Source organism: Apteryx rowi, unplaced genomic scaffold (genome assembly GCF_003343035.1).
Source record: "Apteryx rowi isolate R43461 unplaced genomic scaffold, aptRow1 scaffold_164, whole genome shotgun sequence".
NCBI classification, from domain to species: Eukaryota; Metazoa; Chordata; class Aves; order Apterygiformes; family Apterygidae; genus Apteryx; species Apteryx rowi.
Window position 1 is genome coordinate 660,203 of NW_020447908.1, and position 19,306 is coordinate 679,508.

The window sequence follows — 19,306 nt, forward strand, 5'->3', positions numbered from 1 at the left end:
AGCTCCTTTAGCTAACTCATGAAATAAATGCAACAAAAGTCTAAGGACACATCGTTTACTGTCATATGTAGTAGAAAAATAACATGCTCTTTACCCTCTTATATATTTTTCTTGGAGACTACCAGAAAGTTCAGCTTCCATTTTAACCCATGTGTTTTCTGTAGCTGAACAGCTGCTTTCTGTCAGCTTTAAGAAAAGCTTTTAAGTGCTAGGCTTTGCTGTGTACCTCAGTGCAGAAAGTCTGCTGCATACGTATCCTCAAAAGCATTTTTCTCAAGAGCTTGGCGGATGGTGCTGTGATGCTTTATTCTACTTGCCGTTGTGGTGAGAAGGTTCTCCAAAGGTTTGGCCTTGCAGCTGATCCTCTGAATGCTGAGCACAGAGTTACAACCTGCTCGCTCGCGTGGGGGAGGGTGGTGGTTGCGGTAGTGAGTGCTAGGGCACCCGCTTGCTGCTGCTTGCTTAATCAGCATGAAACTATTAGCAAATTCCTGCCATCTCAGCTATAACATACTGCTAATAGGTTTGCTTTATTGCATAGTAAAGTGTAAAAAAAAAAAAAAAAAAAAAAAAAAAGTCTGGAATGTTTCAGTAATTTTAAGTAGCATAACATTGCACTTAATGAAGTTTGACAGCATTTTCTAAACTCCCTCGCGTAACACACAGGAATGCATTTGTTGTACTCTTGTTACACAAAATGCTGATAACCTACTTGTTTCTTTTTCCAAGGAAAGTTTTTCTTGCATGAAAACTTTCTACATAATTTTAATTTATAATTTATTATGTAAAGTACATTCCTGGCAACATTTTATTTCAGTCCAAAGATTTTTTTAGTAAGGTTTTTCCTTTTTTTTTTTTTTCCCCCCTGTAGTTTAGGAAATGCTTTGTAATCTGGGATACGTGATGGACGGGGTGTCAGCGTGGCCTTGTTCACTCAGACCCTCAGCAGTAGGTTTCAGGGGGGCTGGTGCCAAGTACCTCAATCCTGCTTTTTCTTTTACTGCTTCTCTGCCTTTTGCTGTAGAGGCAGTATTCGTTTTTATTTTTTGTGGCAGTTTAATCACTTCTTCATTTTACTGATGGATCAGAATGAATCTCCAATATCTAGAGATTTTCATTTTTACTTGTGAATGGTGAAAACTGGTGTTATGTGGCAGAAAGCCAGTTTAACTATGTTACCTGGTTTTATCTCTCTTATTAATTTGTGGAACTAGTCAGTCTCCATAGTCATGGGAGAAACTGGAAGGTCTCTTTGTTTCCCCACTTGCCAGCTTGCTACTGGCTAGACAGTACTGGCGGTCTGTGATGCAGTCAGAAATGTGGCAAAGAATAAAGCTTCCCATTTTTATTGCAGGATCTGATTCCCTCACAGCTGCATTAACTCATTTATCTCTTACAGCTGAGAGTCTTATCTCACTTCTGGAGCCAGGCTTTGAGAGAGATTGTTACAGCTTAAGTCCAGCAGCACTGTTCGTAATCGGGAGGGCCCTGGTTTGCAGGCAGTACCCTAAATGGGGTGACAGGATGTTGCCTTTGGGCACATCGCGAAGAGACACTTTCCGGTTGATCTGACTGCGACAGCTGACCTTTGGAGATGGAGCCTTCACTGAAATATCGAAATACTTGAATTTCTTTGATATTTCTGGCAGGCTGTACCTCTCTTTTACAGATCTTTGTAAGAGATCTTTTTGTAAGAGATCTTCCATCTTATGAAGACTTCGTTTGAGAAGGGCCTGCAAACAAGCAAGAGTATTTCTTTTAAACATTTAACTCAGGTTAGTTGTTGACACTTACCTGAAGGAGTGAAATAAACACAGAAAGCTGGAATAAGACTTATTTTTTTTCAATTTTTATTTCTGTGTACTGTTACTTAGCAGTTGATTTCTATAGCAAAAGCAACATTTTATGTTGAACAGATAGTTGCAGGCCTTTAAATAAGAATTTTCAAACTAGGATGCCAAATGTGAGGTAGTGGCTTGTGGTTTTTATTTTATTTTATTTTTTTAAGGTGTCAGAGACCTGAAATATATCACAAAGTCAGTGATATTTGAAGTAACTGCATAGTCTGATTAGTCACTAAGGTTATGTAAAAGGTTACAGTGAAACAGTAGTCCAATGTATAATTTTTTTTATACTGGAATATGTTATGGGAAACTTGGTTGACATTCTGTACTGCTTAACTGTCCTTTGTTTTGGGTTTTATTGCTAGGGCACGGTTGGAAATACTAAAGCGAAGGTGTTTTCTTAAGTAGATCGGAGGAGCCAGAATATTAAATATGCATTTTAATTTGATTATTGAAGACTTTATGAGGAGTTGTTAATTCTCAAAAAGCCTAAATTTTTATTTAAAATCAAGTGGCTTTTCTGTGGCATGAACCTGTAATCTCTTGATTCTCATGGTGTTGGACTGCTAAACTATATGGCTTCCCGTTCAAAAGTAGTCACGCTGGGGTGGCAATAGAAAGGCTGTCAGTGTTTATGGCGGTGGGTTTTTCTTTTTCCTTGCAGTCATCAAACTTTTGGCAGAATGTTAAATTTTGATTTTTTTTTTTTTCGAATTGCACAATACTACATATTTAAGGACCAAAGGAACCATTAGAATCTGTTCTGACACATCTTTTGTAAAACATACCAGAGAACATCATACGGTAATTTTCTGTATGAAACCTGTAACTTGTATGATTAAGGAAGGTCACTTTTTTTTTTTGGAAGTTATTCAGATTTATTTTTGGCTTTTGAGGATGAATTGCTGTGCAGAGCTTCTGGGAAGAGGGTTTAGTCCACTGTTGAGAAATCCATTCATTATTATTCTTTGAATATTTTGGCACGCACTTTGCTTGTCAGAAAATAAGTTTTCAGACTATGTAACATTGCCTTCATCCCTTCACTAATTCCTTTAAAAGGTTGTGTAGTAACTTGCTATACATTGTATATGTTGTGCTTTTTTATGGTTCTTTTCTCAGTTGCTGTAGCACCCAGTCCACAGAATTTTTTGTCTTAGTGGCTACATTAAAGGCCACAAAGATGAGTAAGGGACTGGAGCATCCCTCCTGTGAGGAGAGTCTGGGAGAGCTGGGAGCGTTCAGCCTGCGGAGGAGAAGGCTCAGGGGGATCTTACCCATGTGTATAAATACTAAATTTCTGATGGGAGCAAGTGAAGAAGACCTAGCCAGACTCTTCTCAGTGGTGCCCAGTGACAGGACCAGAGGCAACAGGCACAAACTGAAATGCAGGAAATTTCATCGGAACAAAAGACTGCGAGAGTGATCGAACACTGGAACAAATTGCCTGGGGCAATTGTGGACTCTCCATCCCTCGAGATGCTCAAAACCTGACTGGACACAGTGCTGGGCAGCCTGCTTTAGCTGGCCCTGCCACTGCTTTGAGCAGGGGGTTTGGACTAGATGATCTCAAGAGGTCCCTTCCAACCTCAGTTATTCTGTGATTTGATATTTGAAACAGAAAAAAATACAACTAACCAGTTCTGAAAAGCTAAAATATTTCAGTTTGGATTGCCCTGCAGTTGCCTAGAAACTTGAGAAAAAAACAAAAAATAAAAACAACCCCCGCCAAACCCAGTTCACTTTGTTTGCAAGAGCTGTATTTTGTATTACGAATAAGCGAATGATGAAACAACTTGCATTTTGTAACTTCTCAGGGAAGACAAGTGACATGAAGTTTCCAGTCAGTGCTGCAGCTGTGAAAGCTAGTAAGTGGGAAATAGCCACAGGTCTCAGTAAAATCGTTCTTCATCGAACATGCGGGTATGCAGGGCATGCGTACTGCCATCTGTCATTTCACATTTCATGTGTTTTGCAAATTGTATCTGGGAATTGACTTACCAACTCCATTGCTGATGGTCATGAAGTGATAATATGTAACTAAGGAAGAATAATTCAAGTACAGATGTTTCCAGTTGTGTGACAGTCTTCAGTATTTTGCTTCAGGTGATTTAAGTTCTTTTCTAGAAGACTCTTTAATATAGGCATGATTTCACTGCCCTCTATGATTGTCTTAAAACACAAATGTGGGTTTGTCCATTGTTGAACTTACCTGCTCTGAAAAATCTACATACTAACTTTGCACAGTGTAGTGTTGTGTATATTTTCCTGTCTGGTTTCTTTTGCTGCCATCTTACTAAATTTCTTGGTTAACCACCTTGCAGAACAGGACAGGAGTCATGATGGAGTTGACTTGGCTGAGTAAATGGGGACATGTTTTTGTGTGAAATCTAAGAAGCTTGATTCTCCAGAACCCGGCTCTCAGAGCTACAGGAGTGTCTGAAATGCATGACTGAAGTGTGGAAGCTTCTTGCTTTATCCATGTAATTTTCCTCCAAACTGAAGAAAATTGTCTCAGCTTTTGAAATAAATCTCTCCTTTCTTTACCAGTATGTTTCTGAATGTTTTATAACTCGTCTGGGTTGTAACTTATTTTAAGGATTGATAGACCCTGGAGATTTGCAGAGGAGAGAAAATACAGCATCTTTTCATGCTTAAATTGATATTCCCATCGTACCTGACGCTGCATGACCAGGATCAGAGGGTGCCTCGCTGGTAAACAATCAACTCGTGTCCTAGTCTGTGCAATAGCTGAATTTCCTAGGTGTGCTGATTTTCAGGTACCTTGGTTTACCTGTTTCCTGAGATAGTCATCATGGGTAAAGCTTATCATGAAGTTTCTTCTCATAACTACTTCAACTGTCAGTTCAATACCCTTTTCCTGTGGTTGGAAGGGCTTGTGTGGTTGTGAAGAAAATATTTTATATTGCATATATAAAGTATTGCATGTGTTCCAATATACATTAAAACAGCTTTTCTCTAAACATTAACAAAGTCACTTTGTTTCTTTTGCTGTCAAGTTTTTTTTTTCTCTCCAAGTGGAGGACTTAATTAGGCTAGTAGGCAAAACTATATTTCTATTCTTTGCTCTTATCATTCATACTATTAATGTGTTCATACTCTCTGCTTATAGGAACAGCTGTCCTTATTTAGCTTAATCCTTTGTTATTCTCTGAGCTGCTTTGTGGCAGTTCTTCCTTTGATTGCATGTGGCCTCTTCTACTTTAGCAATTAGAGCATTAAAGAACACATCTTTTGTACTACATTGCTTCTTATAAGCTGATAATTTTTCCTATGAAGAAGCAAGAACCTGAGCTCAGCATTTTATTGTGCATACTTGTACAAGAAAACAGCTTCTTACTGTACATTTTCAATAGCTTGCTCCATTTCTGTTTCTAACTTGAGATGAAAATGTGCTGTGCTTCAGAATAAGGGTTAAGAACATGTTGAAACCTTCCAAGAAAAATAAAAATAGAGAAGACTCTGCGAAGTAGTCCTTTTCCCTGCATTGAGACAGAAGCAAGTATACCAAAACCACCACTGAAAGTTGTGGGCTAACCTGCTTTCAAACAAACCTTGAGGAAGAAGAGTCCCCTATTTTCCTGATTAAACTGTCCAAAGTTTCATTCCTTTTACCCTGTCCACTTTCCCCCATACCTAAGTAAACCTTTTTAAGATTAAGCCAGTTATTTATTGTCCCCAGCAGAAACTGGCAACTCTCGACTTCCTATTGTCTTTAAAACGGATTCTGTTTTAGGTGTTGGAAGACTGTCCATCTCCCAGCTTCCTTCAAATGTGGTTTCGTGATGCAACTAAACTTACCTAAGAGCTAGAAGAGATTCTGAAAGAGAAGGTCCTGCCCTTCACTCTCCTTAGCTAGTAAGACACTTCAAGAGCTTCTCTGGCTCTTTAATGACTTTGCAAGATCCTAAAGGGGCTAAATGTTTGTTTTAAAACAGGTGAAAAAAAAACCACCCAAAACCCAACTTGGAAGAGTTATCTTTCTGCCCCTCCAGTTTCCTCCATCAGCTTGCTGCAGGCTCTCCTGAGCATCAGTGCTGATGCCACAGGGGCAGCAGTAGCTCATAGCTAAGGGGGAGGGAAGTGGGGTTGCTCCTCGTGATCTACCTGCCACCAGCTACCAGCTTAGCAGTATCCTAAAACTGTATTAGTCTATTTTTTTTTTCTGAATTTTTTCCCCCCTGTATTTTCTAAACATTGAATTGTTGGCTGAGTCCTTTGAACTGTGTGCTCTATTAATCTGGTGCCATGAACTGAATTAGCAAAAGTATTTGCTGAACTTTCAGTATAAGCAGAAGTGTCATTGTGGCTCCTGCCTTTATGCACAAAGGAAATTCTTTTCTTGAGTGCATGGGGAGTTAGGGTAACTAACTCATTTAAAACAGCAGATTACTTTTCTCTTGGCTTCCCTTTCTGTTAAGATGTGCAAACCAAACAGTTTCAAAAATACAAAAAAGAAGAGCAGAAAAGCAATTTTTTATAGTAAATATTCTGATGAGTTAAAGGGCAGCCATTGAATAATTTGTCTGAAGTCAGAAATATGGAAAAATTGGTGACTTTGTGTATACGGACTGTAAGAACAATTGCATCCTGAGACTCAAATGCTCTAACCTAGATCTGTTTTATTTTAAAGTATGACTAAATTACTTGATGAAACATTTTTATCATAATTTTTCCAGACTTTGGGTGTATAATTTGATTTTTGGTTTGCAGAGATTCAAAGCTAATATAACAGTATGTAAAATGTGGCACTTCAAGTCATATTTTAAAATTGTACAGCCATTTAGAATCCTTAAAGCATGCTTTCCAGATGTTGGTCTCGGTATATAAATTGTTCAGTGTTGAAACTTGGTTCTCAGGATTTTATTTTTTATTTTTTAACAAAAGCAAAAGAAAATAGCTGTAATAGCTGTTTTCTGAAGTGAATTCTCTCATAGTGAGACGTTCTAATCAAGTAACCAGCCCATGGGAGATTTGGGGAATGCAGTAGTTTGATAATAGTTGCAGATAATAACTTGAGAAGAGTCTGAGAAGTGGATGTGGGGGGTAGCAGCTGTCTATTAAACTGTGTGAAGTGCAGCTGCCTGCCTGTTACGGAAAGGATAATGCCTACTCATTACACAACCGAATATATTCTTGTTAAGTCATAGTAAGCTAAGCCAACAGAAATTATTCTAGTATCTGATTTCATGCTATACATTGATTATTTTCCAGGCCTGTTAGATGTGCATTGACTAGGTTTTGCTTTCTTAATTTATTACTGTATTTTCAGTATAGCAATGAGTATATGGATTCAGCAGGATTTTTCATACCATTTGAATATTGGTGATGTCTTGTAGCTGCATATGTTATTAAAAACTTTAAAACCTTGCAGTTAAGTTCAGCAAAACATCTTGGAATTATGCTAACACCTGACAAAGAAATACTAGCGTAACAAATGTTTGCAGAACTTGCTGCCACAAGATTTACTGAAGCAGAATTTCACACAAGTGAAATCTGCTTTTGCAGCAGAGTAAAAGGACAACAGCTGTAAGTAAATTCTGTGGGAGTTCTGCATTTTCTTGTGAAGTGTTTGGGATTGAATGCCCTTTTGACAGAACACAGATTTGATGACTGCTGTGTTTTGGAAGTGTCTTGCAAATTGTTGTTTTCTTTCCTTTTTAAGAAAACTTAAATATTTGGAAAGTGAGGCTGCTTTTTTTTTTTAGTTCTTAATGATGCTCTTTTTTTCAAATAGTAGAACGCTATATTTTCTGTTCTAATGAGTTTTTTTTTTGGGGGAGGGGGGGAGAGAAATTTAAGTGGTATTAGTTAATTTCATTACACCTTTGATCACGTAGTACCCAAGCTGTCCTTTAGGCTTTTTGAATGTGCTTGTTCATATAGCTTCAGTAACTTTTCAGTAACTTGTGAATCTAATTAGAGGTGATGTTTGCTTTCTCATCTGCCCTTTCCATGGGTGCCCAGCTTTACACTGTTTTGCACAAGCACTGTACCCTAAAAAATACCCCTGAATGCTTTTGGATCTGTAATTTTGAATTGTAAAATGTAGGAAAAATAGCTATTCCGTTTGAAGTGGCTTAAACTAATGGAGACTTTTTTGACCATTAACCTATTGTAAGTTCAAATAACACTCTCCCCATCCTCCCAGTCATATTTTATAGGTGCTAACTTTTTAGATGTGCTTTTATACTGTAATGTTGACAACATAGAAGTCCATACAAAGCTAGTAATCTATCTTAAAAAAAAAAAATTTTTTTTACTTTGACTTTTCCAAGGAAGATGTAGGGCTACACATTAAAATGGTTAAAACAATAAATGACTTAAGTGAGAGCTGTCCACTGCTCTTGAGACTTTGCATAAAGATTCTACACTTAGTTGTTTCACATTTGTTACAGAAGAATAAGGAACTTGTGCTCCTGTGATAGCAATGTCTGCTTCATCAGTATTATTGAAAAACTGCATTTTTATTATTGAACTACTTGTTTATTGACTGAGAACCTCCTTGTCAAAGCGCTGTATGTGATTCCGAAACACACAAATGTGACTCTGCAAGAAAGAAACAGACCTAATGGGTTTCAGCCTGCGCTGTCTGTACTTAGACACAGGTCCTCCATGGTGGCACTGGTGATAACTTGCAGAACAATAGGAGGAAACTTCTCTGTTGCCCTGTCGTGTCCTTTTTGTACTTAAAATGCTTCAAGTTCATTTTGCAAAAATGTCAATCAAATAATGTAGAAAACTAAATAACTGTAAAATGTGTCAGTGTTACTATTTCTGCTTTGTATGGTTTCTCTTAGCAGTGGAAGAATTTTTCCATTTACTTAGAAGTATTATGCAGCTGTAAGGATGGTGATAATGAATACTACTGCCTCAGAGAAGCAGTAGCTGTTGGGATGTTACAGGACAGTTTTTGCATTGGAGGAAACAAGTTATGTTTTTCTGGTATTTTCTTAATGTAATATCCTTTGATCCTTAGATATCACAGTGATACCCGAACAGCTTTATTCTTCGCAAATCTGCATTCAGACATGTACTTCAGTTTCCCTAGAGGTCAAGAATTGACACCAGTTAAACTAAAAGTCAAAACAAACTTTTTCTACTAGTTTTCCTCAAACATCTGCACTACACAACCAACTTTATACCACTTTCATGAAGCTGTGAGGGGAGGAAAAAAAATGTGTAAAAACTATTACTATACATTTACGATGCACATGCCAGGTTGTTCAAATGCTGGCTGAAGTTGTGAAGTATGATACAGATGCTACGTTATGTCGATTGAAGAGTATCAATATGTATGAAGTAGTAGACGGAGTAAAAAAGGAGTGGAGGAGTTTTACTGGCTGACTTCTCTATATGTTAAATTTGACTACTTTTTCTAATCTGGGTAAGCTTTTTGTATAAGCGTGTATGAAGCAAAGTGCTTATTTAAGTGTTATTTAAATTCGCTACTATAGGAAAAGCAATTTCATCTATATCTTTGAACAAAAGCTTTTTTATTAAAGGGAAAAGCTAGAATGTGCAAGTGGCAAAGTACAAGTATGGTAAACACTGTCATCTTTGTGCATATTTTACAAAGGATCTCATTGTAAGATCTTATTTCTGTTTTTTTATAAAATACTTGACATCACTATTGCAGTCCTTTGATCAATTATATATTTCCTATTTTGCCATAAAACTCGTAAGTCCATATATAATAGTGCTCCTCATTGAGATGATCATGAGTGCTATATAAATGTGAGTGAGAAATCTGTAAAGCGTGCAGAAAAAAGGCTTTCTGTCCCTTTTCTCTGCTCAGTTGGTTATGATAGATGATGGGGGAGTGCTGTCTCTGCTATTCAGCGTCCCAGGCCACTGGCAGCCCGCAAGCAGGCCCAGGCGCACGGGAGCTGCCTCGCTGGAGCAGCTTTCCAGGGCTCCTCGTAACTGGTTGCAGATGTGGCGGGAGAACAAGCCTCGTGGCTCCCTGTGCTGCAGGAGCTTTGCAGAATGCTGTAATGAATCATTGTCTAGGTGACTATGAAACTTAGTGTTTTAAGTCACTTGTTTTAGGCTACCAAGAAAGGGGAGTGTATTTTCCTTTGATATTAATCAAACAGTTCACTGTGTCCCTCTAAGTTTTTATTTAGTATTGTCCTCAAAATGCAAGTGTTGGAGGCTTTTTGCTATGCTTCTATAATTTTTTTTTTTTTTAATTGATAAGGCATTCCAATATCACCGATAAAGATTTCTCTTTTCAGCAGCTTTGGGAGACATGTTTGTTTTGTTATGGGAGAGCTAAAGCAGAAGGGAACTTAAATGGCTCAAGTAACACAAGAGCTTTCTGGCAGAACATCATGTTCTATGTACTAAGACACTTTGTTTCATAATCTAGTTTCATAAAATATTAATAGAAATATTTCCATTAAAATTATTTCTGTAGTTATTTACGTACAATTAGGACAAAGTAAGAGCTCTGCCTATACTTCCATGGAAGTAAAATGTGAAATGACCAAAAAAATAAAATTGGCCGAAGTAAATCAAATGCTTAGTTTTATTATTTTTAATCTGAGGAAAAGTTATTGGCTAGCCATTTTTTAGGTTACTTTCTTGAGAATATCTAATTAAATGTTTAAAATGACCCACTTAAAAGTTAACTGTTGAATGGCCTTACTAAGCAAATGTATTTGAGGGATGTACTTTTGAATTTTATTTTATTTTTTCCCTATAGCTTTATAATGTCAAATCAACTGAACATGAAAACTTTAAAGCTGTTAAATAATATTTGCACTAGTAGAGCCTGTCCTAATTTCAGTGAACTATTAATAGGCTTATAACACTCACTGTCTTTGTTTTATGCTTTGCTTAGACTTACTCATTGAATTATCCAGTTAGGTATTAGGCTAGAGAAGGTTACTGCATAAAGAATTGCTGTGGATTCCCATTTTAAATTAGCTTTTCGAATTAGTTTGTTATTCTCACCTGTTAAGTAGCAGAAGACTTGCGGAAAATCTCTCTCCTATTGTTCGGTGTCACAGTAAGTTTTAAATGTGCCTGAATGTGTTAGACAGTGTGAGCCAGAACATGGTTGTAAAAACATAGGCCAAGAGCAGAAACAGGACAGAGGAGATTAGTTGATTATTCTAGTTGAAGACTTTCTTTCCTAGCACAGCTGTCACTTGATGAAAGATAAAATGTAGTGTTTTTCAGATTTCTTTGATATCATTCCTGACTAATAAAGCTGGTATTAAAGTCCCAGGCCTTACTAAGAAGACAGTAGCAATACCTTGGCAATAAGCCCAGTTGCTGAGGAAATTGGGATTTTGTCTCTGGATGCTGCAGACTATGCCTGTGCCCCTTTCCTTCCTCCCAGGGCTGCGAAGAGGCAGTATTCCCTCTGCTTTCCATGCTCTGTTGCTCTTCCACATGAGTGTGGACAATCTGTTATATGTAACTTCTTAAAGAGTATTAAGGTGAGATTTAGGGTTTTTTTTTTTTTTGGTCACTTTGGCGATGACTTTCAGCAATATGAATGCTGTTAATGAAATGGAAGCTCTTATCTTCAAGGTCATAATATTCAGAAAAGCTGCAAACAGTAGCAAGACAACTAAAGCTATTTATTTGTGTACCAGGCAAAATCGTATTACAGCAGCTTACGTTTTGAAAGCTAGCATTGCAATCATACTTTAAGCAGTTGTTTTCTAGCAGTTTTTGCCTTGGATTTAAGTGCTGTAAAAGGAAAAAATGTAGGTGACAGTTTCAAGGAAATTTTGTCTTCTGTCTTTTAATTGCTGGCATTTTCGATGCAAGATGTTCTAGCTGCATGCAGTGATACGTTTCTGGGCAGCGGCTAGCTAAGTAGAGATCTGTGGTCCTTGTTTCTCCCAGAACTGCAGTTGTATACTGTTGGAGTGCACTGGACCTTTTCTTTTAAAGTTTAATTTTGAATGCTTGAATGAATACTGTCACCTAAAACCCATTTATATAAAATAACATTAAAAGTTAAGGTGCTCTCTGAGAAGCTAATGCACACGTTGGTATTGAAATGTACCTTGTCAAGTATAGTAAATTTGCTTTTCATTGCGTAGAGTTGAAGTAAGGTTCAGAGGCCTGATAGTCTGTGGCCTTCATTGAAAATGTTGACTGTGCATTCATGAATGATTAACAAGTTGTTTTATTTAAAGGCACGTATCTGCTTCCTACTGTGTCAGTATAAAAACTAGGCTCTGGAAAAGCTGTGTGTACAGTCCACATCTGAAGAATGTTTTGTGTTGATCCTGAAAGTTTTGTCCTGCCTTCGTGAAACTCTCTTCATTATCAATTTACCAGGGTTTACAGCTAGCAGACTTTTCTGTGTAGATACTGCATTAAGACTGAATTTAAATGCAGCAGATTTCTACAGTGTTGAAATAGAGAAAATTATTGAATTTAGTGAGAGATCCTTATATTCATACAGTTGTCAGAGTGCTTAGCAGGCTGTAGAATTTTCATTCAAATTGCGGTAGCTTTAATTTCATGTTTATGAGCTTTCTGAGCTCTTTAGTGCAACAGTGAAGCTCAGGGAGGGAAGTTCTAACTGGAAGTCCTCATATACATACAGAAATGTTTAATGTGCGTTTAAGTTTCCCTTAACTGTACGTGTCTGGCTTGGGGAAAAGTTCATGGAAGTTGTTAGAACTATTTTATGTAGTTAATATTTTATCTATTTAGACTTATAAATTTGCAGTAAGTAATGGATTTAGTAAATGAAAGAAACAGTTTCAAGTCAAAAAAAATTAATTTAACTATTGAAGGTTTTTGCAGAATACAAATTCTTTTTAACTCAAAACACTTTCACCTTAAATGAAATTGCAAAGTTGTTCGAGGTCCTGGAGCTCTACAGTGACATCTAGTGGGAAGTGCATCTCTCTAATACTCTTTCTCTCAAAAAAGGTGGGATTGACATTGCTTGACATTACTGCCAACATTGATTTAGAAAGTACATTAGAGCTAATTTCACGGAATTTGGAGCTTTTTAAGAATTGCCTTTATCATCAATAAATGATAAATTTGTATTGCGTAAAATCAGTCTTGATAAGCAGAAGTGCTGTTGAACGGAGGCGTTGTGCAGACAACACCGGAGGACTTCTTGCTTGCCTTGAGGTATGAGGAAGTGGTGTTGCCTGCCGCGTGGTTGTTCGGAGCAGCCTCTGATAAGATTATTCTGTCCCTCAGAGATGTACTTATGAGCTGAGCTGTGTCTTGTAGTTAGATTCGTAGGGGTTCTTTTTTTTTTTTTTTTCTTCACTGAAAATAATGACTTACAAGGGTGCCTTTTAAAAATCTCCTGTAAGATTTTTTTGTGGGAATGGTGAGTGAGAGCAGCAGGCAATGAAAGTAGCTGGAGATTTGTTTGGCAGGGTGGTTTAACTGTTGCGTTTGTTCAGGACAAAAGCAAATTATGTTCTTTACTCTGGCTTTTCTGCTTGAAAATCAGAAATTGGTATTTTGAACTTAGAAATACTAAGCATTCAGAAGACCAATGCTCATTAAACTTTACCTACTATGTTGCCTGAGTTACACAGCAAGCAGTATGTTGGCCATCAGCTTCCTCTGTTGTCCTAGCATAACATGTATCCTGCAGTCTCATCTGGAGCTGCATTAGTCATAATGCTGAAACCTTTGAAAATCTTGGCATGTGAAATTCCTCAGCCACATTCTTCTTGTGTGTGGCTTGAGAAAATGGTTTAAAAACAATATTAAGCATACTGTGTCATCAGCTTTATATTTGGAAAACACTTTTATTAATACCCAGAACTGTTATTTTAATAATGCTCTTCATTCTCTTAGTTTAAAAAAAAAAAAAAAAAAAGCAACTAGTAAACGCAAACCAGACAGAAAGAAAAGTTTTCTCATTGTCCTTTTTGTGGAAGAGACTGAATCGATCAACTCTCTCTTCCCCTGCCCCTAGTTTGTTTTTTTTTTTTTTCCAAATTTTAGTAAAATGCCTAGGTAGCAGCAAGGGCACTTAATGTTGCTTTTGCCACTTCCTTTAAATAGAGGAAGAAGCTAGAGGTTTTTATGTTTTCCAGAGCAGGTATATATTGGTTCAGATGACAAGCCCAGTTACGGTAGCCCAGTTTAGGTGGGAAATGCAGCTCCCCAAGCCTATGAAGAAACAGATGCAGGGACTGTACAGCCTAGGGGAGGCTTTGAGCAGGGTCTCGTTGGAAGTTAATCAGAGTTGTTCTCATGGCATCCAGTGGGATCCACTCATCTCTGAAGATAGTGGGGTGATTCTTTCTTCTTATATTTAAAAAAAAAAAAAAAAAAGAGGGAGAGAGGTAGTAAAGTGTTTTACTGTTTCTGTCAAGTTTTGTAACTTTTTTTTTTCTTTGAATTAGACAGAAGTGGATACTTGTTTTGGCTCACTAGTTTTGCCAGTGGGGCAACTTCTCATTATTTTTTTTCCCATGTGATTTGCCTTGTGTTCCTGTTAAATATACTGTACTTGTTATATCCATGTCTAGTAAGTTGTCTTTTCTATTTTAAAGATGCACAGGACAAGTCTATGCCTGTTTTAATCTCATTGAGTTCCTCTCCAGCAATTTCCCCTTTTGGTTGTGGGTATTAGCCATATTTGGTTATAGCTGTGGTGCAATCAGCTTGTGTCTGGTTGTGTGGTACAATATGCTGTCTTGCCTGAGCAAACCCCAGTAATTTGTGATTAGATGTGGCCTAGATTAGCAGTTTGATTTTAATGTTTAAAAGCACATAATAAAAGAACTTTTATGTAAAGCAGGATGTTCTTTTTTTCCTTTGAAAGAGGAAACAAGAGGAGCAAGGACTTGCCTCCAGCAAGGCTTCACTTTAAAACTAAGCAAGGGGAAGGAATGGTATAAATTATGTTGTTACTTCCTTTAGAGCTCCTGTATAGCATGCCCTAAAATAGAGAAATAGTTGTGCATTAACAGGAAACTTTATACAATTTGGAAGCAGCTTGTTACTGAACCATAGTCTTATAATCACAGTTCTAGTGAAAACACATGCTGTTACATTCTGTATGGTGTGTTTTATATGGTTGTAGTCTGTTTTAAAAACTGAACACCAGAAAGGATATTTTTTTCCTAAATGCCCTTGTAACTTATTTAAAAGTATTCATAGTTTTGGTGAGTGCCGCAGACATTTAACCATGTTTTCTGCTGACCTTCATGTTAGCAAACTCTTTATTAATGAGGCATTGTCATTGATATTTTATTTTCTTGTAGATATTTGCCATTCTACTTGTGTTCATATATATGAATAAAATTAGGTAGATAAGAGTATTCACTTAATTTCTGTAAGAAAGGGGTGGTAATCAGAATACTGTTAGTGATATTATATAAAATATTTCTCAATAAGCATCTACTTAGAAAGGCTTACAGGTAAGCCATCCAGTGTTTTCCAGAGTTTGAGTCACAACATTTTGCTTATCTTTTAAACTGAAGTGTTTGTTTAGATCTTGCTGACAAGATAGAAGTGCTGCTTTATATTCACCATCTATATAGCAGGAGGGGAAAAGGTTGGGGAACCATCTTTGCTTAACAACTGGTGTCTAAAAAACAGTACACTTCACCTCGAACGAGATCACATTACTTATAGTCACTGAGCAATACTTGAACTGTAAAGCTGAAGTTTTCTAACAAGGCAAGCGTATAATTATTTTGATTCCAGTGTATTTCAAATCTATTGCAAGACATAATTATCAGCTGTCATCTGGAGAAATGCTGAAAGATTGTTTCAGTATTAAGTAGATGCAGCTTGTGATATTAACCTTATAGCTAACAATCTAATGTTTTCATGCCCCAATGTCTTGTGGTAGTTTTTTGTTCTTCTATATATAACAACAAAAAGAAAGGGAGTTTGTTGGTTTGTTTTACTGCATAATATATTTTGATTTGTAAGGGAGCATTGTAAAACTCATTTGCTCTTATTAATACATTTCTTCTCTTAATAGCCAACAACTCCACCAAGCCAAGGGAGGCCTGATTCACCAGTTTATGCTAATTTACAAGAACTGAAAATATCTCAGTCTGCCCTTCCTCCACTACCTACAAGTGCTCCAGTCCAAATAAATGGGGAATGGGAAACCCATAAAGATACTACAGGACGCTATTATTACTACAACAGAGGAACGCAGGAACGAACCTGGAAACCTCCACGTTGGGCCCGAGATGCAAGCATAAATAAAGGGGATTCCCAGAGCCATGCAGATCATGAGGTAGTTCTCTTGGCGATCACAAACAATGAGCTTGTAATGCATATGACTACTGTTTTTCTATGGAATTTGATAATGATTTAATCTCCAGTCACGTATCTCTGAATTTTGAGGTTTCAAGGAGCATCTTCCTTTGTCTGCTTAGCCATGTGGCTTGATATGATGTAGTAAGCAAACAGTTTATCTCTTTGTTCACTTATGTGTACTAATGAGTATATGATGTGTACAAGAGATCCAAAACATCAGTACTTACAGTTATGGAAATGCTTTACAGCTCCTCAGCTGAGTATTGCAGTTTTTCTTTTAAAGAAAGGCAGAAACTACTAAGAAATTTTGAACCTAATAGGACTCGATTTGATAATGAGATGAGACCACTGTAACTTCTGTGCCATGGAGTGCATTCTCTTTCTCGGTGTATTCAGAGCTCTGAGCATGACAGTGCTTTCAGAAGCAGCATTTTGGGGGAGGAGTGGAAAGGGCAACTGAACATTTCTCTTGAGGGGAAAAAAATTGGGGAGGGGGGTATATGTGACTGTTTAAACTTGAATCATATTCCATTCATGAGTTCTTAGAGGTGGAATAATCATAGTGAATAGAAAAAAGTGAGTTTGGTTGTATGACTTGTTATGGCATTTTACCTTAGCATTTGCTTAGGAGATTAGAATTTACACATTTGTCAATGACTTCTGTGTAGAACCTTAGATAAGAACTTTAGAACAACCAAGAGAAAAGGCAATTAAAGGAGCAATATTTGTTATGAAAGTTTTTAAGTTAGCTTTGAGGAAAACCCTTTTCTTCATTCTGTGAATGATGTCTGGGTATCTTAAAACACAAAAATTGCCATGCTAAAAGGTCTGCATAGCCAAGTGTCTTGGTCCAATGTTGCAAATGCTTGGAAGAGAGGAGGAGGTGGAAAGGATTCATCCCAGCTTTTGGCAGTCTGGCTAAGGAGCTTTTGACGAGATTGCATTCAGACAATAAACATTGAGTAGATCAATGGATTTCTTTTGTCATTTATGCAAACCTTTTACACTGAATCTTTTGTTCATGACGTACTTTTGAAAGCTGTCTTCTTGCTTTGCCACAGATCTTGCTTAAGACAGTTAAAACTTAGTACAAAGCTATTTACTTTAGAAATACTATCCTGAACAATCTTTTAAAGTGCAGATATATTGTGTGCAACTGGTTGCTAGGGAGAGTCAGGCAATGGTGTTAATTTACCTGCGGTGGTTCAGATAAAGTAATGGTTGAGAGATGCAGATTACTATTTAAACATGCTTAAAATAGTACTCTTAAAATAGTACTCTTGTATTCAGATAGTACTTAGGGTAATCAGCTTCCTGATTGAAAGACAAAGCAAACATCTATCAACAAATCTTCCACTTATTTCACTTTTGTATACCCTTTAAAAATATATATAGTTTAGACAGATTCCCTCCTGAGCTGCTATTCTTGTATAGTTTTTAATTTTGAGCTGCTCTAAAATTTTAGATTGCTAAGAGTCCTGTTGTAGAAGTCTGTCTCTGGGTCACTAGTGCCGGAAACGGGCAAGAACGGAAAAAGGAACCCCTCTTCACTGGCAGCCTTGGGGGCTTGTCTTTGGCTATTGGCAGCAACAGTGAAATTTGTGAAATGTTTCTGACTGTCGCTTTGCCATCTCTGGCAATTGTCTATTAATTTCTCACTCAACCTTTTGCTGTGTAAGGCCTCGGTTCTTATTACGGGTGAGATAATTGTTTTTTGGAGTGTTAACTCTCCTCAACAATGAATGTAACTGTTTTTCTTTTGTCATCATTCTTCCTTTTTTTCATGGAGAGGACTTCCAATAAGTCTTTGTCTTTTCTCCGCTCTCATCTGCAAATGAGGCATCTGACTGTCTTATATCTCATACCTCTGTACCACCACTTCATCATGTGGTTGCATGTTGAGAAACCCTTACTTTTATTGCCCATATCTTATTTTGCAGACAGCTCAGTTCTTCAATTAATTTGTGATGCTTAATGCATTTGGCTTTCAGATAATTTTGTTTACCAAGTTTTCAGTCTTTGTAATAATTAGTAAAAACTGATGTAATTTATTTTAATGGAGTAAGTTAAATTGACTTTTACAGGTCTAGTCTGAGTTATCCTCAATCATTTCAAATTTAGACAGTAGTAAAAGCATATGCAGGAATGTTAAATGCCAGTTACATCTCTAATAATTTGTCCTCAGAGGAGTTGGTAACTTATATCTTATTAGATACGAAAATGGCAAGGTGAGTAAATATGAGGACTGTTTATAATTTAAAAATATTAGAACCTGAAGTAGCTTGTAGTTGGTCTTAGAATGTCATTATTAGGAAATGGAATTTTTTTGGATAACTAATAACAGGTAAAATTGTACTCAATTTTGGCAAGGAAGTTGATGACTTAACAGATGGCACAAAAAAAACAGTTGGAAGTTATGGCAGTTATTTACAGCTTGGGAGGAAAATGGTGAAACCCTAATGACAGGGAGTATAGGAAATTACAAAAGATTTTGGAATTATGGATAAAGTATTTTAGAGGTACTGACTTAAAGTATTTGAGAAAAGAAAGACTGCTAAACATTAACTGGGAGAAATCTGTCAGACAGTCAGTTGATTTAATTAAGGTGGACTGTATGCGTATGAAATGAGATGCCTTGGCATATCTGAGGAGAAAGGCAAACCTCTAAGATGTACCTAGGCGACCATAACATGAAGTAGAGATCGATGAAGTACATAATCTGTATAAAGACAACTGGATTACCTTTAAATTGAAAACTGTACATTTAAAATATCTGACCAAAATATATTTTAATTCCTTGTTTTTTATTTGTTTCAAGATTCAGCAAAATGTATCAGAATGATAACCCCCCCCCCCGGAAATAGTAGGAACACTTTCAGATCTAGACAGGTTATGTGATAGAAGGGAGACCAGAAATGCCTCCTGAGAGTGTTTCCTTTTTTCTAGGTGCTATATGCTGTGAAGAATTTCCCATGTAAATGGAAAAACAACAAGAAAGATGATAGAAAAGGTGACATGGGGGCATTTTCGTAATAAGCTCTTTCGTCCCACAGCTCTGTTGCTAGGAGGTGTAAGGTCTGGTGGTGGGCTGCTTACGATAGCTTCAGCAAAGTGTGGTATGATGGCATTGGGAAGGGGACTCTGGGAAGAAGCATGGAGGGTATATTAAATGACAGTGAGGTGAAGAGCATGTAGGCAGTTAA

General features: G+C 37.1%; 1 protein-coding gene across 10 annotated transcripts in view; it reads left to right on the forward strand.

The window, feature by feature from the left end:
- ARHGAP12 (Rho GTPase activating protein 12) overlaps nucleotides 1–19,306 on the forward strand; it is an 80,232-nt gene that overhangs the window by 14,686 nt on the left and 46,240 nt on the right. For 9 of the 10 annotated variants that reach the window (XM_026060057.1, XM_026060058.1, XM_026060059.1 and 6 more), the window contains exon 2: nucleotides 15,817–16,080. The exons of the other annotated variant lie outside the window; for it this stretch is intronic. In XM_026060057.1, the coding sequence (XP_025915842.1) occupies nucleotides 15,817–16,080 (264 nt within the window). The remainder of the gene's footprint in view (nucleotides 1–15,816; nucleotides 16,081–19,306) is intronic. 10 annotated transcript variants of the gene reach the window in all.